At 37.0% G+C, this 22,595-nt stretch overlaps 3 protein-coding genes across 5 annotated transcripts in view; 1 reads left to right on the forward strand and 2 right to left on the reverse strand.

Moving 5' to 3' along the window:
- The first annotated feature begins 55 nt into the window (after positions 1 to 55).
- Positions 56 to 3,804, forward strand: naa10 (N-alpha-acetyltransferase 10, NatA catalytic subuni). Of its 2 annotated transcripts, none has more exons than XM_058763573.1 (8): positions 56 to 251; positions 1,010 to 1,108; positions 1,190 to 1,248; positions 1,775 to 1,820; positions 1,935 to 2,050; positions 2,137 to 2,181; positions 2,668 to 2,752; positions 3,444 to 3,804. In XM_058763573.1, exons 1-8 carry the CDS (start codon positions 231 to 233, stop codon positions 3,639 to 3,641), a joined length of 669 nt encoding a protein of 222 aa, XP_058619556.1. In that variant the 5' UTR covers positions 56 to 230; the 3' UTR covers positions 3,642 to 3,804. The 2 variants fall into 2 exon arrangements, with proteins under 2 accessions (XP_058619556.1, XP_058619555.1); XM_058763572.1 differs by having other exon boundaries at positions 58 to 251; positions 3,438 to 3,804.
- A 1,447-nt stretch (positions 3,805 to 5,251) lies between these two features.
- lmod3 (leiomodin 3 (fetal)) lies at positions 5,252 to 13,414 on the reverse strand. 2 transcript variants are annotated; one of them, XM_058764525.1, is made up of 4 exons: positions 11,939 to 13,414; positions 11,095 to 11,366; positions 9,271 to 10,776; positions 5,252 to 5,642 (listed from the first exon to the last, which is right to left on the reverse strand). In XM_058764525.1, the coding sequence occupies exons 1-4, from the start codon at positions 12,117 to 12,119 to the stop codon at positions 5,595 to 5,597; spliced, it is 2,007 nt and encodes a 668-aa protein (XP_058620508.1). In that variant the 5' UTR covers positions 12,120 to 13,414; the 3' UTR covers positions 5,252 to 5,594. The 2 variants fall into 2 exon arrangements, with proteins under 2 accessions (XP_058620508.1, XP_058620507.1); XM_058764524.1 differs by having other exon boundaries at positions 9,271 to 10,779; positions 11,939 to 13,186.
- Positions 13,415 to 14,127: 713 nt separating this feature from the next.
- zbtb46 (zinc finger and BTB domain containing 46) overlaps positions 14,128 to 22,595 on the reverse strand; it is a 109,650-nt gene continuing 101,182 nt past the window's right edge. Inside the window, exon 5 of the mRNA XM_058764523.1 lies at positions 14,128 to 18,408. Within this exon, the coding sequence (XP_058620506.1) occupies positions 17,983 to 18,408 (426 nt within the window). The 3' untranslated portion in view covers positions 14,128 to 17,982. The remainder of the gene's footprint in view (positions 18,409 to 22,595) is intronic.

Raw genomic sequence — 22,595 nt, forward strand, 5'->3', positions numbered from 1 at the left:
CTAAAACTAAATCTTGGTTTCGTGGCTTTTTTTCAAGGACTTTTATTATCGTTATCACCGGAAGGACTTTACTATCCGAGCATCCGTCTTCCGGTCATGGGCAACATGGTTGTAGTGGTGTAGCTGTGTCCATCTGCCTGCTTATTCGATTCTATTGAAAAATCCTTGTGTCTATTTGACAGCTGTATTGACATCGTATAATATATTTATCAAGCAATCCAGAAGGCAAAATGAATATACGCAACGCACGGGTGAGTAAATGAAACTAAAGACAAGATACTGGTGCAGTGTGTGTGTCTCAAAACCCATTTTGGGCATCATTGACGCGTTCTGTACGATGAGACACTGAATGTATTAAATATTATTTGTCTTTTTATTATATCTACATTTTGCTTGACTCAGACGCGCTGCAGTTTAATAGTTTTTTAAAGGGACCGTGTTCTGTAACGTTGCTTTTGTATCATTTTACAGTCAAACCAAAATTTATTCACACACCTTTAACGTTACCTTCAACATTTCTCACATTGTGACAGTTTATTCGCTATAGTTTAGAAAATGGTAATAAAATACGAAATGCAATGAATTAGGTTGAAAAGCATTAGCGATTAAAGAAAAACAAAACAAAACAAGCAAAACATGGTCAGGTCAAAGTGTCTGAATAATTTTTGTTTATAATATGTCACAGTTTACTTTATTTTGTTATCCTCACTTACATAAATGAACTATAGAGTCCTGCACCCACTAGTAAAAAAAATATCAAAAATTATATCTGATGTCTGAATAATTTTTGGTTTGACTGTATGTCTTTTTTCTGAGGTGCACTTATGTCAGTCAAGCACCAAAACAGTCATAGTTTAGTTATACGTGACTATTTTCCAGCTTCTCTCTGAATATTAGAATTAAACGATTAGTTTTGGCTAATGTGCTTAATGTGAATGATTCAGTATTACTGCAGGTGGCAGGTAGAGGACAGCTTGGCTAAATTATTTTCTCTTTGACATGTTTCCAGCCAGAGGATCTGATGAACATGCAGCACTGCAACCTGCTGTGTCTTCCAGAGAACTATCAGATGAAGTACTACTTCTACCACGGCCTGTCCTGGCCACAGGTCTGCGACTGACTCTGATCTTTATACAAACACTGATCATCATGTGCTGAACTGCTTTGAACAGCTGTGTTTGTTTTCCAGCTGTCGTACATAGCAGAGGATGAGAATGGGAAGATAGTGGGATATGTTTTGGCTAAAATGTAAGTTATTTATTGCTTTCATGTTTGAAATGTCCATAAAAGCTCCAAGTTGTTACATTAAAGGGATACTCCGTAATTTACTCGCCCTCATGTTGTTGCAAACCTGTATGACTTACTTTCTGCTGTGAAACTTAAAGATGGTATGTTGGTGACCAGTTTTGTTTCCATTGACTTACATTGTATGGACAAAATAAAAAAATCCACTGGAAGTCAATGGAAATCCAAAATGTTTGGTTACCGACACTTTTCAAAATATATTATTTTGTTTTATAAAGAAAAAAAAAATGTCTTACAGGTTTGGAACGACATGAGGGCAGAATTTTCTTCATCATTACCCTCATCATTTACATGAATTTTCATTTTTGGGTGAACTGTCCCTTCAAGAAAGGTTATTTTGTAAATAATTATAATTAATATAATAATCAAAAAATTATGTAAAATTCATAATAATTATAATGAAATAATACATTTTAATTACATATAATAAGGATTATTTTATGTAAATTGCATATTTTAAATTTTACAGGGAGGAGGATCCTGACGATGTGCCTCATGGACACATTACATCACTGGTAGTTTTTTAAAATCTGAAAACATTTGCTGTTCTTTCTCCTCATTTGTGCAGATGTTGTCTTTCATCCTGTCTGCATGTGTATAAATAAATGCGCTGCTGTGTGTTAATACAGGCAGTTAAACGCTCTCACAGGCGTCTTGGACTGGCTCAAAAACTGATGGATCAAGCCAGCAGAGCCATGATTGAGAACTTCAATGCCAAATATGTCTCTTTACATGTCAGGAAGAGGTAGGATATACAATCTCTATCATCATATCAGGCCTGAGAGATTTTCTGGAGTGATTGTCCTGACCGTGTTTCCGTTTGTATTTCAGTAACCGGGCCGCTCTTCACTTGTACTCAAACACACTTAAGTTTCAGTGAGTATCACTTTTTTTTTTTTTTTCCAGTTCTATTATATTGTATTGTGAAAGAATATGGACTGGCAGTCAATTAAAACTAAATGAATGAATTACAAATTTAATTGAATAAAATGCTAGATGGAGTGTAACACAATGAAATAACTGCAGGTGTCTCTTAACTTTCACAAGGTGTTTTTAAATTGAAAACAATTAAAACAATGCAGAGGGATGAAGGCATTCTGTGTTAATGCCCCTTTGTGTTAAAACATCAGTATAATTAAACGGATGATTAGCTGTTAATTTTAGTAAATTAGTGTTAAATTGACAGCACTAGAATAAACCTATTTTCAAAAACAGCTCAGTTTTAACCGCCATTTATAACTGTGTATGAGTATGCATCATGATAAATTGGAGAGACATTAAGTGTATTGTGTTCTTTTCTTTATGTTGTGATATTGCATTGCATCACAGTCATGCCAAATGTTTCCTGATGCTGTATTGTAGGATTAGTGAAGTGGAGCCCAAATATTATGCAGATGGAGAAGATGCTTATGCCATGAAGAGGAATCTCACACAGATGGCAGATGAGGTATGTGGTGTTGCAATTACATATCATTATTAACTCCTTAAATGAAGATGAATAAACAAATTTCTCAAATTGTAACCTGAACCTCTACTACACCCACTGAACATATGTGGAAGAATAACACAGGCAAAAATCTTTTTTAATCTTTGGTGAAACAAACCACAAATATTCAATTTGCCTCCTCCCGCATTTTCCAACTGTTTGATTAGGACTCTAACAGTAGTCATAATGTATCTATGATGAACTCAGAAGGAGGCTTGTGCCAACTTGGAGTTGTGAGCCAAGTAGCTTTTGAATACCTAATCAAAAATATGTATTTTTATCTTTGATAATTACTGCCCAATTATTGTAGGTAGATAAGTGTTAGTAACAGAAATCACACATTCACACATCTAAATTTGGTCAGTGCAATTGAGTCGCACCCTCCACAGATTATAAATTAAAAAATTACAGGGGGCTAAATTGGGTTCACCTTCTTCAAAAATTAAAAAGCTACTGGTAGCTTTTTTTAAAATTCATTTTCTGTATTCTCCAGATTCATTGTTGCCAATTAACAATTGTACTCGCTCAAACACATTTAACACACACCAGTTTGCTTCCTTATTCAGTGGCGAACGCTGGTGGAGATGTTTACTTTTATAAAAAAAAATCACCACTATGCAAAATACTAACTTTTCCTTGTATGAAGTTGCAGAAACCAGGTGTTCGTCTGTGGGGCTCAGAGGTTCCACCATCTCAGGACACATCTGTTACTGGCCTGGTGGAGAAGCTGACGGTGCAGGATGGAGAGAAGGAGGTAGATGGAGACAGCGGAGGAGAGAGTAAAGAAATGAGTGAGGTCAGCGAGGCCACGGAGAGCACAGACGTCAAAGACTCCTCGTCGGACTCTTAACTCACATCTCCCTGTGTTCACACCCATCATATAGGTTTCAAATCGGTTTACAGTGTTTATATGCTCTGATGATTTTATTTTCAAAATACAAGTAACTGACCTTGTATAAGCCGTTCACAGCTATGAAATTATTTGTGAGGAGATTTGTCAATAAAATTGAAGATTAAACACATTTTGTGGTGGCGTCATTATCTTGCCAAAAAAAAATTTTTTTTTTATTACTGTCAAATGTATGGCTACAAATAAGTAGGTAGTTTAAACCTTTTTTGAACATTTCTGTTTTAAAAGTTAATGAGAATGAATGACCTATTTTACTTCTGTAATCTGAGGAGCTAGTAAAAACGGATTTGGCAAAAATGTGTAGTGTTGAATGAGTATATCAATACTTTTCCTCTGAAAAAGATTCTGTGAAAATACGTATTGTCAGAGATTAGTGTTATGTAAACATAGCGATTACCTTGAATGCAAACAGAGTGAAAGCCAAAAATGTTATTTTAAGATTTTATTGTCGCGGCGCCTTTAAGACTTTTACCGCGCTTTGCCGCGCTCAAATTCGAATTTTGTATTTTCTGTCAACCTAAATATAGTTTTCAACTGCTCCATTCTTCAAAAACAGCGTCTTTACAAGCTATTACATTGCGATATATTAATAAAACAATCTTCGACGAAATGAGTTGCACAAACTGTTAAAGCCAGACTGACATAAACAGGGACCTTGTTAAAAACGAACGCATTTTTGGGATCCCACAGTAGGATGTGCAGAGCGACAGATGAAAGGCTTACCAGCAGCCGGAGACAGCACAAGGTTTGGCACACTTTTCTTCTTTTTTTTCTTCTTCTCACTTCTGGTGTTTGTGAAGAATAGCATATATATCCCAATTCATCTTTATCACTGTGACTAGGTTCGCCCAAATTGACTACTAAACACAGGCCTTGCGAAAACGTGGGTGGCGCCCACTATATTATATGTACAGTAGTGGGTATAGTTAAATAATGTTACTGACAGGCTCATTGCTGTCAAACTAGCATCTTCATGTCTAATTTAACTGGATAATATACTTTTAAATAGGGCGAGATTTCACTGTGGTCCGGCAGAGGGCAGTAAAGTTATAATTTTGGCAAATCATTTTGCATAATTATTTTAGTGCTGGGCGTCTTCAATAATTCACATGTCAAGGGCCCTTTGGTGGATATAGATTTGAATGTCTTTTATTGTTCAAAACTGAGAATTGTAAGCCTGGCTTGCATGCGTTTAGTGGGCCTACCAAACTGTGTTTATGTACTGATGATGTTTAAATTGTAAAGCTTTTAAATATTCATAATTAAATATATGTTCATTATAGTTTAATTTTACTCAATACATTTTAATGTGTGATGGAGAATGACACATATAGCTAAACTTTAGTTTCTTAACTGTAGCTTTGGTTAACATTATAGTAACATTATAGTATACTTATTTTTTGTTTAATGCATATGATCCCCCCCCCGTAATTACGTAATTATCTTAGTGTAAATGTCACTCTGGACCTTTTCTTAATTATGTTTTCCTTTTACTATCAAGTTTATTGACACTATAAATACATGAACACAAATTCAGACAAACAAAATAATACATTTTCATGTGCACTATGTGTAGCCATTCACAGACATTCACACCATTTATTGAAGTGATTTATATGAATAGATGTGCATGTTGAATTTTACAGTTCAGGACCTCATCAAAGTGCCCATCGTGTTGTGCATATTCTTATATAACTGTTCGCTTGTCCAAGGGAGTGCAGCTCCCCTCCATTCCCAACCCCCTGGGTCAAATGATTTCAGTACACTCTACTCTCTCCATTAGTTGAGGAGCACCATGGAATTGTTTGGCTACATGAACTGCACTCTCTCCATGACCTTTCTGATGTTGGCCCTGTCCCTCTGTGCAGTCTCTCTATGAAGTCTGTGTGTGACTCAGAAGAGACTGGTTTCCCTTGACTCCAGGATTTTTGGAAGAGGTACCTGTGGATGTGAAACAGAAGAATAAGCTCCTTTGAAATTATATCAAAACTGGTACTTCCTTCTTGGACTCATTGGATCATTTACAGCCTTTCTGTTGGCATTACAGAAATCCAAGTCAATAACATATTGACACGTACGGTCACTTAGAAAAGTGAAAAGACACCTCTTTTCAACAAACTGCACAATATTAGCCTATATATCATAGATGTGTGGAATGAGTTACACTTTGAAATGTAATACTTTGCGATTGAAAAATTGAGCAGTAGTGATGCTTACCATTACAAACACCAAATAGTTTGACATTGTAAATGGTTTAACTCAAAAATGTTAATTTGCCAACACATTTTTGGCATGTTCACACATTTTCACATTTAATTTATTCATTCAAGAATAACTCAGTGAAATTCATTGTTACAATTACACAAGCAAATTCTTGTTAATATATTGTCAGCCAGGTGACAATGTGAATGTTTACTTTATAAATATGCATAATCTCTGACTTTATACTGTATCTCTGAATATAATTTACATGAAAACAATTAACACATAATGACATTTAAAAAAAAAAGAAAATAATCAAAAATGTATTCTCTATTAGTTGTTAGCACCAGAGCTGTCACTCAAATTCTTGGGGGAAAGAATTTTAATGGGTCGACCCCATGCACAATGAGTAATCTATGCAAGTATCATAAAGCAGCGGTTCTCAACTGGTGCATTTTTACCCCAAAAAGTTATTTTTTTTGCAAGTCTGTTCTGATAACATCAAAGAAAGCTGTGGAAAACCATCATAGACTATCATAAACTACCAAAGTTAGCATGACAAAACATGGGATTTTTAAAAAAAGAGGAAAATACTCGTATGATTTGTTGTCATAGTGCATCTATACAAAGTAACTAGTATCTTAGTAGTAACTTTATATCAGTATCTTAGCTAATCTTTCATTTAATAGAAGCTAGTCAAACTATGCAGGGTAAAAGAAAATATATTTTAGATACCTACAACTTATTGAAACCTTTTAAAAAATTGTTAATTTCCCTAAATTCAGACAATACCTTGTTATTAATTTTGTAAATGTGGGCCTACGTCCTAGTTCTTCAACCCTACTCCTGAAGACCCACTGTACGGAAAATGTAATTTCCAATCTGTTTCAGCACACCTGGGGCCTCATTTATAAAGCGTGCGTACGTACAGATTTGGTCTTAGAGTGGGCGTACGCTTAAATCCACACCAACGCTCATATTTGTAAAAACTCTTTGTCTTTGATGTAAAAATGCTTAGCGTCACGTCAGGGTCTGAGCAGACGTTCGCACTTTTTCTTGTCGGAGTACTGCAGGTTTTTGAAGATGTAAGCTGTTCTTGCAGCTCGCTGTTCTAAATTATGATGATTGGTGATCTTTTATATGTTAATGACATTAATTATGAGTCGTTTACAAGGCAGAGAGCTGAAACCATTCAGTTGCGTGGAAGTTCAAGATCATTTGCGATTCATAGATTTCACATCTGAAAGAGAGGCATTTTTTGTTCGAACATTCATTCTATGAATCACATGTACGCATATTTGAGAGATGATCGTAAGATCAAATTTAGGATGGTTTCTGCGCAACATTTTATAAATGAGTTATTTTTTAAGTGATCCTGAAGACCTTGATTAACTGGTTCAGGTGTGTTTGATTGGGGTTGTAGCTAAACTCTGCAGAACAGTGGGTCCCCAGGAGCAGGGCTGAAGACCTATGGCCTACATAGTTCATGCTAATGTAAGTATGTTTATTGTTTGACTTTTAATGACCCCAACAACATTTCCAGTTGCCCCTCCCCAACAATGGTCCACACTCAAGCCGAGATCATGCCAGAGGTGGAAAGAGTACGAAAATATTTTACTCAAGTAAAAGTACCATTACATTAATGAAATTTTACTTAAGTACAAGTAAAAGTACCAGTCTAAAAATCTACTTAGTAAAAATTACTTAGTTACTTTTTAAAAGTGGGAGGGATGCAAAAATGGAATAGGCCAAGGGTGTCAAACTCAGTTCCTGCAGGGCCAAAGCCCTACACAGTTTAGATATAACCCTAATTAAACACATCTGATCCAGCTAATCTAATCATTTAGGCTTATTTGAAAACTACATGGTATGTGTGTTGGAGCAGGGTTGGAACTAAACTCGGCAGGGCTGCGGCTCTCCAGGAACTGAGTTTGACACCCCTGGGATAGGCCTATAAATCTCAAACTAGTTGTTTTTAATTAAAGGAATCAGTTATTTAGAATAATAAGACATTTGGGCTGTTACCAGGCAAATTAAATCAGTATCAACAAAATTCATCTTTGCAATGCAGAGGAAACACAGAATCTTCATCTGAAGTTTAATGCAGGACATGAATGCATTTAACCTGCAGTTACAAATGCAGAAATAATGTTTTGATATATAAGACATAAAATGTTGAATACTCATTTGAAATTATATTTTAAAAAATCAAGATACTTTAAATGTGAAATGTGAAACGCCAGTAGCTGTCAGCAAGTCACTGTTAATAAGTGAGTCATTGAGACTGAACCGAATCATTTAAACAGTTGATTTATTCAGGAACGAAACACCGTTTGGGATTATTTTTGTTGTCGAAATAGAGCAAAAACAGGCAATATGGTGTCTAAAACGCAAGTCTCTTAATTAACTTCTTGTTTATTGAACTGTTGTAAAAAAAATTTTTTAAATCTATATGTAATCATGTAGATTTTTGGAGAAAAACGGCACTCTTCGTGTGATATTGATTAATATATGAAATGATATAAATATAAATTTTCTGCCCCATATCTTAAATTTTGTGACCATTTTAAATGCATTTTAACAGACTGAATCACGCAGTGAAAGAACGCACTCTAAATGCGCATGCGCACTAGTCTTAACTACTAGACTTCACGGCACTCTGTTTTGTTTGGTTTTTGGCTATGTACTGATAATGTCAAATCGCACATCGTTAAAACAACAATTACGATATTATCGCAGACGATATATATTGCACACTCTCTTTTTGGCTAATTTGTGCAAAACCTTTTGCTAAACTGCCAAAGCTTCATTTTAACCACCAATGCAACGATGCAAGTATTTACCTTACATGCTTGCGAAGGGTTAATGTCGATATTTTATAAGCAGCTAGTTTGGTCTCCCTAGGCAAACACAGCTTATACTGCATAATAGAGCATAAACATGGCCAGGGGTTCACTTCATTTCCTTCGAGTTCAACTTCAGTAGAATACGACAGGGTTTGGTATTCAGCTGGGTCTGCACCATTAACGCCTGTCTTGTCCGTCTGCATCTTTCTTCTGATTTTAGCGCCAGGTTATTCTCCTGCCCATTATTTACTGCAGTAGTTTCCAGGTTTTTTTTACTCAGTAATTAATGTGTTTTAAAATGTAGCGAAGTACAATAATTCAAACTAAATATACTTAAGTAAAAGTAAAATTACAGATTTAAAAAATTACTTTAAAAAGTAGAAGTACACAAAAAAGCTACTCAATTACAGTAACGCGAGTAAATGTAATTCGTTACTTTTCACCTCTGTGATCATGCACACTATATTAATTGCTAGTTAAGCTAATTAATTGCTAATTCGAGAAACTTCAGCATTACATACCGCTTTGAGATAGGCCACGTTGCTTTGTCGAATCTCACTGAGCAGCTGATCCCGAGGTGTTAGCTCCACTTTAGGTGGTTGTCGCCTTCGAGGAACCGGCTTTAGAGTCTTTATCATATCTTTCAGGTTGGCTCTCTCATCTTCAGGTCCTTCTCTTGCTGTGCCTCTTTGTTTAGGAACACTCCTTAGCTGAACATTAGCTCTTCCCTCTTTTCTTTCATCCCTTATGTTTAATTCCAGAAGCGGATCCCTTCGTTTCGGAGTCTTTTTCAGATGTACTTCTTCTAAGAGGTTTCCTTGGTCTGAACTAGGAGGACGCTGTTGTGGCACAAGATTTTGAGTCTTGCGAAGCTGATGAGGAGGACTTGGTTGTGGTGAAGGTTCAGGAGAACCTTCAGGACTCTCCACATCTCCATTATGAGAACCCTGTAATAGGGACAATGGTATGTATCCTCCTAGCATTTCCAGCATGCCAGGGGGCAAGTTCAGAGAGTCCTCGTACATCTCCATGACCTTCCTCTGTTCTTTCATCTGCTGGAACTTCTGCTCCTCCATTCTCTGCTGCCGCTGACGGTCCAAGTTCCTGGTGAGGAGATTGGTGACCACCATCCTAGGCCCTGGGAGTTCAAAGTGGTAGCCCATCTTCAGGAGGGTGTTGTTAGCCTTGAGGAGACGAGACACTTCCATTTCTGTATGGTGTCCTAGCATGTGCCTTTGGTTGTGGAAGCGGAGCTCAGTGAGTGACTCATTGAACTGTAGGCAACGTATTATTGCAACAATCCCTTTTCCTGTGATGAAATTGGATTCAATATTTAGTGTGGTGATGCTTCTGTTCTCTCTGAGCATGTTAGCCAGAGCGAATGCCACATTTTCATCTGCACCAGTGTTTGCGATGCTAAAGGTCTTAACGTGTCTGTTCTTCTTGAGCACGTTGACATAGTCAAGGAGCATTTCTTTGGGAATGTTTTCAATGTTGTTGAGATTGACATCTGTGACAGAGGGGTTGTTGTTGCGGATCTTAACCAAAGTGGTCTCCAAATTGGTTTCATTCCCAGAAGGTCTTGCAGTCTTTTTAACTAAAGCACTTCCACCTAGTGCAAGTTTTGGGATCTTCAGCTTGGATATGACCCTTTCCTCTTTCTCGGGAACCCAGTTCTCATATGATGAGGGAGCAGGTTCAGACTGGGTGGAATCTGCTTCCGTCTCCTCATTCACTTTAGATTCTGTCTCATTAAGTTCTGATTGTTCAGTCTTTGCCTCAACTTTTGGATCTGCAAACTCTGGAGGTGGCTGTAAACCATCTTCTGAGGTCACTACAGGGCCAGAGGCATCAGGTTCTATCTTGACAGGCTGGTCTTCCTCAACCTCCATTATCACTTCTTCAATTACTTCATCAACAACAACATCTCCCTCTCCTCCTTCAACCTCCTCTACGATCTCCTCATAGACATATTCCACCTCTTCAACTTTATCTTCTTTTTTTGCTTCAAGCTCCTCTTGGGCTTTCTTCTGATGATGACAAATGGACAGAAGGGTCAAGTCTGAAGTGTTGAACAACTTTTAAAGACTACGAATTACGAAACATTTAATCTTCAACAACTTGCTCAAAGCCTAAAAATAGAATGCCCCGTTTTTAAATGCTGCATGACAGCGCAGTTGCTGTTTCAAGGCATTTGTTGTTGTAGTGTTATTGGCCTCCTAGTTGCAGCAGTTATAAATAGTCAAAATTGATGATTAATAATCAGAGCTCCAAGCACTTTAGCAAAACAGTTTATTTGGCATGTAATACACTGAATGTAAATAATGCAGACAATAACTAGTTACCTGACTGGGTAATAGAGTTGTGGGAACTCTCTCCTCCTCCAGCATACGTTTGGACTCTTTCTCCCAGTACAGATATTCCACCAGCGATCTGTGATCAAATGATCCAGTGGGTGGTTTGTCAGTTTGGTCTTTCTGTCTCATTCCCACCGGCACTCTCTCGTCAGGAGCGATTTCTTCCATCTCACTCTGGAGCTGCTTGAGCTCGTCTGTTGAGAGGCCTGCCAGAATCTCATCCTCATCGATCTCCTCTTCTGACTGGGGCTCGCTGCAATCTGAAATAAAAAAATCGTTAAAATTAAAAAAAAGTATATAATCATATTTTTTTCATAGGTAAACTATTTATCATTATGTGACTACATTGCGTCAAACCAATGAAAGTCAGATATCAGGCACAAATAGCTTCTTATGTATGCTGTTAAATAGCTGAGTCATTTCTGTGCCACTGGTATCACCAAACGAGGGAATAAAAAATGACAAACAAGGGAATAAAGAATGCACAAACGGACAAATTTTGTCTGAAAACTGTTTATCCCTATAAGCATTACGTTAGAAATCATGTTGTACTGAAGGTCAGGAAAGCTGATATGTTCAGTACAACGACATGAATGCGAGCATGATATTTCTTAAATATATTTAACTGTTTCATCGCTTAAAACTACAGTATGATACGACCACCAGTTTTAGCAACGGTCTACTGGGAGCTAGTTAGAGATGGAGTAGGCTGAGTGTTAAACTCATTTTCTTCCAGCACCTCAGAGCTTTTTACAAAGATTCCCTATGTTCTCAGGATTAATGGCAACAAACAGTCTAATATATTAACAACCAAGGCGAGAGAATACAATACCTTGGACTGTCGTCTTTTGGGAAGCGTCTCTCTGTCTCATTCCCACCGGCACTCTCTCGTCAGGAGCGATGTCGTCCATCTCACTCTGGAGCTGTTTGAGCTCCTCTGCCGAGAGGCCTGCCAGAATCTCATCCTCATCGATCTCCTCTGCATACGACTCCTGATCAGTGTGCTTAGACATGTCCACTTTTGTGTTTTCAAGAACTCAACTACAGCCACTGGTTTCAAAGTGCTGTGCGTGTCATTCAGCTCCGGGCGGGCAGCAGAACTCAGGGCCTTATCCCACATGCACGATCTAAAATAACCTCCATTCAACGGAGGGGGTGGTATTTATGGAACAAGTGGGGAGATACGGACATAGACTTTTTTCAGCAGCTTGAGTCAGCTGGTCCGTCCCCTGCATTTCAACATGACAGACTTGAGAGAGAGAGCGAGAGAGAGAGAGAGCTTGGTGGAGAAAAACAGCAGCAGGTGGACATGCCAGTCAAGTGGCCCCAGTGGCTCAGACCCCAACAACTTCGCCTACAAATATTTTATCTCTCTGGAATTACAAGATGACCACAAGAAAAGAGAACCCCAACTGGGTGGTTCCATGGCCAGTAAAACCAGACCTGTTCCACGTGTTTAATAGCTATGTGCCGTCAGTGCTAGAAATATATAGCGATTTGAAACCGCTCTGACCCCTAATCCTCCACAGTTCTATGAGGACAGAAATAAAATCTGTCTGATGTTAAACACAACAGGCGGGGAAGCTGGGCAGTCAGGAAAAGCAGGCTGATGTAGGATGGAAAGACTCCACAAACATTAGTGCTGTTTAGTGTTGGAGGAAAATTCATAAGCAAGTGTAGTTTGTCTGAGATGTTTGGAAGGCTAAAATGTCTTTCATATTGACATATTGAGTTATAAAAATAACTGTGAGTTGTCAATGACCTCAAGATAGAAACATTGCATTATCACAGTATCCACTAATTTTGTAATATTAAACCAGCAGCATAAATCACTTTATAGTGTTACATATTATTATAATCTTGGTGATCCCTTCACACTGTTGGGGAGTAACTAGTTACATGTAATGGTGTTAACGTAATTTACAAAATAAATGTAACTGTAATCCGTAACAGTTACTAAAAATATGTAAATTGCGGTTATTTATGAAAATGTTATCGGCTGAGTAATATTAATTTGTTGCTTTGACTGTTTTAGATGTGCGCTATGCCTCCTGCCATTTAAAGGCCTATTCTGATGCTTTTGATTGGTTGTCTTGTTTAAATTTACAGCACACCACTTCTACAAATTACATCAATCCACATTGCTGCTGAAAGCATTACGCTAAACTTGTCTCAGAGTTAATTGACTGATTAACAGTTGAAAACATTTGCTAGAAATTTAGAAAAGTAATCAAAAATGTAATCAGTTAAATTGCAGTTTGTGTACTACTTGTGTCGTCTAGAGGAACTACAAAAATAAAGCATGTTTTCAAAAAATACAAAAATAGCCCTCTCTAGCATTAATGTATGTTAGATCAATAATTTCTAAAATTCAGGGATGTTTTCTTATTTAATGCAAGTAAACCATATTGCAGATGAAATTGATTAATTTTACTTTCTAACCGGTGAGATATTTGCTTAAGATTTGCTTAAATTATTAAAAGGCTATATCTATGCATATTAAGTCATATCATACTGAATCATTAAGACATCAAAGAATATGGTAACACTTTACAATAAGGTGTCATTTGTTAACATTAGTTAATGTATTAACTAACATGAACAAACAATGAACAATGCATTTATTACATTATTTATTAATCTTTGTTAATGTTAGTTAATGAAAATACAGTTGTTCATTGTTTATTCATGTTAGTTCACAGTGCATTAACTAATGTTAACAAACACAACTTGTGATTTTAATAATGCATTAGTAAATGCTGAAATTAACATTAACTAAGATTAATAAATGCTGTAGAAGTATTGTTCATTCTTAGTTCATGTTTACTAATGTTGTTAACTAATGTTAACTAATGAACCTTGTTGTAAAGTGTTACCAATATATTTCACAAAATGGGATCATCAATCCCATAACGTTAGGTTATTTTCTACTTTGTCTTAAGTCAAATTTGAGAATTCAAATCTTTAAGTAAGGGACTATATTTACACTTGATTAGCTGTAATAATACTAAAGGAAACAGATTAGCTGAAATGATTTATTTCTGCCCACAAATATCATTATAAGATGACATATCTTCATTGTTATTTTTACAAACATTAATCACAAAATCAGGAGTAATCTCACGAAAAAAAAAAAAACCTAATGGCATAATTTTTCAATCTCTTCAGAACTAAATTAAATAATTCTCTGGTTTATAAAGATTTATAAAGTTTGTGTATGAAAGTAGTATCTGCATTGGTCCGTATTGTTTCATTTGTGTGTTGAGAAGTGGTGAGAAGAGGCTTATTGGTAGGTTGCAGCTAATAGCTTTGGTTTAACAGATAAAGACAGCTGAACAAAACTGGAATAAAAAAAGCAATAAATGCTATATTGTGCACCAAAATTGGCAGAATGTACATCTCTAACGTCTTAAAATATAAAATGGCATGCATGGGCAAAACCTACATGTGCATGCACTCACAAACACACACACACACTGGGTCACTTATAGTAAACTTGTAGGTCAAGTACATAGAGGCAAATATGTTTTAATATTTGTCTGTAGAAATTACCTGATTGAAATGACTGAGAAGAATCAACAAGTGCTTTTCAAAATAGACCAATCATGAAATCTAACCCATATTAGCCCCTTTCATACATGCAGACTTTACTGGTAAATTACCGGTAATTTACTGTAAAGCGATCATGTGTGAACAGGCCCTTTTTAAAAATACCGGTAGATTCGTTCTGGCAATTTACCAGTAAGAGAAGTTGTAACATTAGTAAATTGCCGGAACTCTGCTCTGTGTGAACGCAGAACGAGATTACCGGTATGAGCATGTTCGAGTTCAGAACGCCATGATGTAAGACGTCTACTCTGGGCCAATCCAGAGCTGTTAAAATTAAAAATTCAACGCCTCTGGGCTAATCGTAACTTTCTGACATAGATGGTGCATCTACTCCACACTGTGTAGTTTGGTTTAAAGTCGTCTACTATGATGAACATCAGCAAAAAACACTGCCCGTGTATACCCCTTCATGTTTACAAACACAACATGTGATTAATTTATGAATAATGATGTCACAGAATTTGCCTGTATTTTGAAATGGATGTGTGAATGGTGCTTTGCCGGAAAAAAGACGGACCGCCGTTGCCTTTGTGAACAGTGTATTTTTGAATTTACTGGTAAAGTCATTCTGGTCATTTTATGGCAATTTACTGGTATTACTGTGTGAAAGGGGCATAAACGAATTGGATTCAAATTATGCCATCCAGTTTGTTTTTAAATTCCAACAGATTTTATTTCAATTAAAGGTAAAGAACACAATAAATTAAACAAACAAACAGGAAAAAAGCTAAATGTCCAATCATTTGGAGGGATTTGGATAGCAATTGTGCCTGGCACTTGGGCCAATGACATTTGAGGTCTAAAACTTGTACAATTTCTCATTGCAAAGCATACATTTCCCATAATTCCACATGACAATGGCCAGCCTTCTTAATTCAGATGCGGAGTGATGGTATACAGTAGAGCACATCCAAAACTTGAGCACGTTTCCAAGGGACACATAATTAAAGCTGCAATTCTTCTTTAAAATGTACTTTCAAGTGGCCCTTCATAGCATAACACCATAATCTGTGCTTTTTCAAAGTAGAGGGAAAAAAATTAAATCAACCAAGCAATTAACTGTTTGATCAAAGCTTTGCACCTGTACACCAAATCGAAAAACAAAAGCACTAAATGTATACAAAGTATACCAGATTATTATTTTTTGGTATAATATTCATTACTTAGTGTACGTTAGTAATATAGAAGCGTGTGCTGTATATACCTTTCTGTCAACACTTAGTAAGTTAAGCTCTCAGAAGGTTCATCCTTCGAAAACAAAATAGAATAATAAGGAAAAAATATGTTCTCAAATATCACTCAGAAATGCATGGAACTGGCACAATATAATTACTTCTGAAAGCCACATGGCTTGCTGTCCATAGAAAGGCAAGATTGGAAAGTTTTACACTGTTTTTCAAGAAAGGAAATATAAAAATGAAACAGATAATAAAGCTTAGCCTCCAGCACTTAATAATAATAACAATAACAATAATTATAATCATAATAACAATAAGAATTACAACAATATCAACAGTAACCATAATAATTAAAATTTGTTAATCATAAGTAAAGCATAATAAAGCGTTTTATTCCCATGGTCAAAGATTCTGGCACAGATTGTTAAAACAATGAGTAAAAAGACATTCATGAACCCGGTCCTTCACACACTCGTACACACACGCACACACACACACACACACACACACACACACACACACACACACAGAGTCAAACAGAATGGTAAGGATGTGTAAAAAGACTAGACAATCTCTCCCTCAAACACACACAAACTAAATAAATAACCATTTGAACCCAATAAATGAACAGCAATTTCACTTTACAGCACACATCAGTCCCCATGGTCTCATTACAAAGTGTTTTTGTGTTTCGTCATCTTAAATGGACTGACAACAAAAGAAAGCTGTGGTTTACTGATTAAGAAATTGATGCATATATCTGAATATTCCAGAAGTTAGAGCAATAAATATTTAGTGGGAAGGCATGATATCTCCCTGTCACATCACACGGCTTTAAGATTTCAGAGGCAGACTCAGTACAGTACAATGGCAAGGCTGTGAGGAAACGCGAAATACGTCAAACGTAAAAAGAGGGACGAGAGGAGAGAGTCTGAAACCGCTTCGGTAAAGGCTTTTGAATGACGTTAGTTTGAGTTAAACACCCCCCACACACCAAACCTACAAAATACACACATTTGCATACAGGTTTTGTTTTGTTTTTTGTTTTTTTTTTAAATAGAAATGCACCACACTGGAAACCCTCTGTATAAAACCATACCCATCCCTGACTGTGTCCACTATGGAATGCAAATAATGAGGAAATATTACAGTGGAACACAAGTAATATTTCCATAAATCTACTTGTATACTCTCTCTCCTCCAGTCTCTCTGCTTTGCCATTGCTGAAGACTAGTTTTCTCTCCCATAATAGAGAGAATAAAGATTGTTGAGAACTAGAAAGATTCGTTTCTGCATAGTGTTCACCCATCTTCCCCTTTACCGTTCTTTGTCGAGAACACAAAATCAACATCTCACTTATATGTATCTATATACATGATTTTTCCCCTTGATATAAATGTTCAGGAATGAAAATTGCAACGAAATAAAACATTACAAGGCATACATTATAATTAGCAAACCTAGCACAAATGTTCATATATAACAGTCATAAGGACATACTGTGTATCCTTAAAGGTAGGTGCGGTCACCATATTCATCTATGTAAATTGGAATAAAAATGTAAACCACAGAAACAGGGAATTGATAGGAATCTAGTCAACGTTTAAAGTGCAAGTCTGTTGCAGTTTCTCTTCGCAGAAAACAACAATGTGCCAAAAAAAACTGGTGCAAGTCTTCTGACGTGAACTGCTGCGCAATAGACAAGCCAGCGCCCCCTGGTGGCAGCTGACCATATGGCAAGAGCACATCTTTCGTACACTTTCTTTGTCTGACCCATCAAAGCGTGGTACAGATTTGGACAATCTCCCGAGACAACACAATCTCTTTTGTCTGAAGAAATAGCAAACACATACACAGAAACCCGTTTGGTCCTCAAGGAAGAAAGGAGACAAACTGAAGCCTGGGTCAGAAGCACATGGAGTCGGGGCGAGAGGACTCTCCACTGTCTCTCCTTTGGCAGCCCTGTGGGCATCTCAAGGATCTCTCTGTATCCGGCTCCTTCCACATGCTGAGATCCGATTGCCCCGCCTAAAGCATTTCTCCTTATAGGAACTGATGGTCAACCTTAGACAAGGATCCAGGCATTGGACTAGGAGATCCAACTGAAGTCTTTCTCGCTTCCCGTCCTGGCTTCTCCTTCCAGAGCTGAGTCGCTTTCCTCTTTGCCATCGTCTATTGCTCTGTCTTCTCGCTGCGACATCCCTGAGCCAGCCCGCCATTTCCCATTCTCCTCTTCTCCTTCACCTTCTCCCATCAGCTCTGCTTCCACCATCATCTCCTCTTCCCCGTCTCCGTCGGCAGTGTCATCGGGGAAACGGTGGTCACCGGGATACAAGAGTTCCTCTTCTGGCGAGCCGTCCTCGCCATTCTGGTCCAGCAGGGCAGCCATGCCTCGACCCGAGCAGTCTGCGCAGACACCGTGACGCCGAGAGCCGTGCTTGATGCCCACGCTGGCAGCCGACATGAAGACACGACTGCATACTTTACACACGTACTTCTTGTCCTTGCTGTGCACCTGAGAAAGAGCGACAATACTTTGTTAAGAGGCAGCACTTCATTTCTTTTCAAAAATGTTCTGTGGCAGTACCATCATAATACCGTGGAACAATGTTCATTGTACCACTATGTGAGGCTTAGAGTGACCCTGTTTACTCCCGGAATTAAGACTCGAAATCTGTGGCTGGTTGCATGCAAGTTAGTCATCTCATTTATTCTTATTGGCGGAAGTACCCGCTTTAGGCATGTTCGCACCTCAGGAACTAGGAACGGTTTTAGTTCTAGGAACTCTGATTGGGGAAACTAAATTAGCTTCTTCTTTAGAGTTGGGCTGTTGAATAAAAATTTAAATTTCGAATATTTGTCGAATTTAAAAGAAAAATCCAAAAATGCAAAAACATTGCATTCAAATTTTAGACGTGTGTCAGGCAGCCTTATCAATGGCTCACAAGATACGATGATGAGCTTATTTATTCAAAATATTGCAGAAAAAGAGAACATCAATGTAGAGAAGATCTTGTTTATGGCAAACTGAAATCAAGCTGTTCACACAGAACGTATATTTATCGTATTTTCTATAGGGGCTTGGGTCGTATCTGTGTGTCATCTGTGTCACGTCACCTGTAGCGTTTTTTCCCCTGTTGGCAAAGGAATGGACCCACCCTACTCTGCTTCTGATTGGCTTACCTTAATGTCCTTTCCCTCAACCAACCAATCTCACTCCTGAAGCCTAACTTTTAGACGCTGCAGGCAGATATTCATATTTCCAGAGGCTACGTAAAATGTGTAGGAAAAAGCTAACGGCAAGCAACTTGTGACCGAATGAAGAATGTGCATCAGTGTGTTTTTTCTTTTTTCCGTTTTTATTTAATTTATGAAGGTGATGTAAACTGAATAATTATATATTCTATTATAATTATATAATAATATTGTGTGTAGGCTATGTAACTTATATAGTTTTATTGTACATTACAAAAAATTATCATTTTATTCATTTCGACAACTTTACCGACACTGCATATAGTCTTTGGCTGCGTCCATTGCATCCGACACGTTTTTTCACGGACACGCCGCCAAATCGGAAACTCGGGGCTTAAAGAAAATTTCGAGTTTCCCACTCGTAATAACGACTTTGTGGTGGCGTTCATGTGCGTTCAACTCGTAAATGTATCTGACATGACTGTAACAGCCTATTTCAAGACGGAGAAACACCTCGCGTTTAGCCCGTCAGCTGCTTCAATAATTCGAGTGCTGAAATAAAGATTTACAGTGATTTATTTGCCCTGACTGAGTTCATGTAACATCTTAACAACAATCCTTGTTGATTGTAGACCGTAGTTGTCGCTCAAACGTCTTTTAATCATATAAAAGGTGTTTATCCTTGAATGGTGCACTGCAAAAAATGATTTGAGAAATTTTTTGTCTTGTTTCTAGTCCAAATATCTAAAAATTCTTAAATCAAAAAGCATTTTCTAGTAAAAATGGTCTTGTTTTCAGAAAAAAAATTGTCAAAATTAAGTGAGTTTTTCCTTAAAACAAGCAAAACAATCTTATTTCAAACTGAAAACAAGATTATTTTGACTTTTGACTTATTTTTCTGGAAAAAAAAAAATTATTTGATTTAAGAATTATTAGATATTTGGACTGGAAACAAGACAGAAAAATGTAAGAAAAGCATTTTTAGCAGTGTGTAACATTTTCTCCCTATAAAGCACTTTGACTTGCCATTATATGTGAAATGTGCTATGTGAATTATGTCAATTAACTTGCCCTTAGTTTTAACACACCTGTGTGTGTGTGTGTGTGTGTGTGTGTGTGTGTGTGGGGGGTGGGGTTGAGGGGTTGTCACCTTTTTCACCCCTGACGAGTTTGCACCCCTGTTTGTGATTGGTTTTCAGTCCTTTGTATTAAACTATACATACATACGTGATGCTGTTTTGTTTCTAATTAAGTAACTTAATTAATTATATTTGGTTCATAAACATTATTTTAAACATTATACACTTTTTTTCAAAGATAGTCATGTTATTTTATTGCTTTGAATAAACGTGCATTAGTAATATTTTGCTCAATGCGCCCTCTTGTGGCCTCAGGAGAGAAGCCAAAAGCTTTTTCCCCCTAACTGAAATTATTCCATTTAAATTCAAATATAATTCCAATATTGATAATATTTACGTACAAAATTCTAATTTAGTTTTTCAGCCATTTTGACAGCCCTACTTCAGAGTAGGGTCTAAAACATTTCTATAGGCAGTACCATTCCTAGGCATAGGCAAGCTAGGCGGTCGCCTAGAGCACCACCAGCAGGAAGGGGCGCCAATGAGCGCACGTACTGCCACTACATTTTAACAGGGTTGTGATTAAGAGTGGCACGGACACCCTGAAATATGATTGCCGCCCCCACTGGAACATCATTGGACTAGAGTACTGTCACTTTGATGATGCCTGTATGCTAGGGATGCTGGATATGAAAAATTTGGGCCGATACCGATAACCGATAATTCTTTGTACATTAAAGCCGATAACCGATATGTTGGCCGATAAATCTAAATCCAATTTTTTTATATAATTTTTGAGAGCCTGATTACAAAAAAGTCTCACCATTAAAATCCATTAAACACTTCAACATAAATCAAACATAAAGCAGCCTTACAAATAAATAAAACAATGCTTAAATAATGCAAACAAGTCACTGGACAACATTACTTAACATTAAAAAAAAATAATAATAAAAAATCATGTGCCATGGATAAATTAAACGGAATAGCCTCTGCACTGACAATTAAATTATTTTCATTAAACCATGCTTGAATTAATTAATTAGCTTCCAACAGCGCTTAAAGGGAGCAGTGTCATACATATAGAGGGCAGAGCGTCGTGTTATTTAAAGAGGAAGTTCACGCGTCAGTGAGTAATAAAAGAACAAGTTGCTGCATTCTGATTACTTTTATGTCACTGATCAGGCCTTCATAGTCCTATGTAGTTTGGGGTAAGAAAGGGTTTTATAGGTTTGACGGAAATAATAGTGCAATAACTGACACGACAACAAAACAATTGGACAAAAAAACAAAAAACAGATAAAGTCAAAAAGTAGCCATTGATAATATCTAAACATGTATGCAAATCCAAATGTAATAAAATTAATTTATGTGTGATGACAAATTTCTTAGCAACTAGGGATTGTTACATAGAGATATTCAGGCATCCAGTGGCTATAATGGTATCACAGATAATAAACTGTGCAAAATATTTTTTGGCGGGGGGCTAATAGGGTTTACGCCTAGGGCGTCAAAATGGCTAGAAACGGCCCTGTCCATAGGAAATATCAGTGACGTAAATGTGCGCTGATTGGCCAAACACATACGAAACCCCGGCTACCCGGCATTTTTAAAAAGCCATATAAAAATATTTACTCCGCGAACATGGAAAACTGTGATAACGGCATTCACCTGTTGTTTGCCGCGTGTGTTCTTTTCTCAGCCTCGCTGACATGTAACGCTGTAAGTTGTCATAGGATATTTAGTCAGATTTTCATGCTCTTTCAATTGCATAAATTTTGCGTTTATATTCCATCTCCGTTATCACTAAACTCACAAATGCTGCAAATTAGGGATGCACCGAAATGAAAATTCTTGGCCGAAGCTGAAGCCGAAGCCGAACAAAATGAAACACTGGGCCAAGGCCGAATACCGAACAGTTTTTCGCATTGTTTTCCCCATGTAGGCCTATTTTTCCAGCACCACTGCATGAATTAAATAGCCAAAATCTGCTTTTTACTGTTTTGTCCTGCTTTTCAAATAAAACAAAAATCAATTACAAAACAACAATTTAAAAATATTTACTTAACACTGAACATTTTTTAACATTCTATCAGACATTATACCAACAAAGCACAATTTAACTTAAAATTAATAAGTTACTAAAATAATATTTTTTTGGCCATTTTTGAGACCCCCTTCTTGAACCAGGCATGTATTTTTTACTGTACAAATAAATGCAGCCTTGCTGAGCATAAAACATATTACAGATCCCAATTTGAACACTATTGTGAATGTTATAATAAATGTATAGAGCTGTTGTAGGGTAATTATTATTATTATCATTATTATTGTCTTATTTTTTTATTTTATTTTATTTTACAGAACAGTCAAATTACAATACTAACATTTATGAATGTTGATGGAGTTTATTTTGGCAGAAACCCGC

The sequence above is a fragment of the Onychostoma macrolepis genome, chromosome 23 (assembly GCF_012432095.1).
Source record: "Onychostoma macrolepis isolate SWU-2019 chromosome 23, ASM1243209v1, whole genome shotgun sequence".
NCBI classification, from domain to species: Eukaryota; Metazoa; Chordata; class Actinopteri; order Cypriniformes; family Cyprinidae; genus Onychostoma; species Onychostoma macrolepis.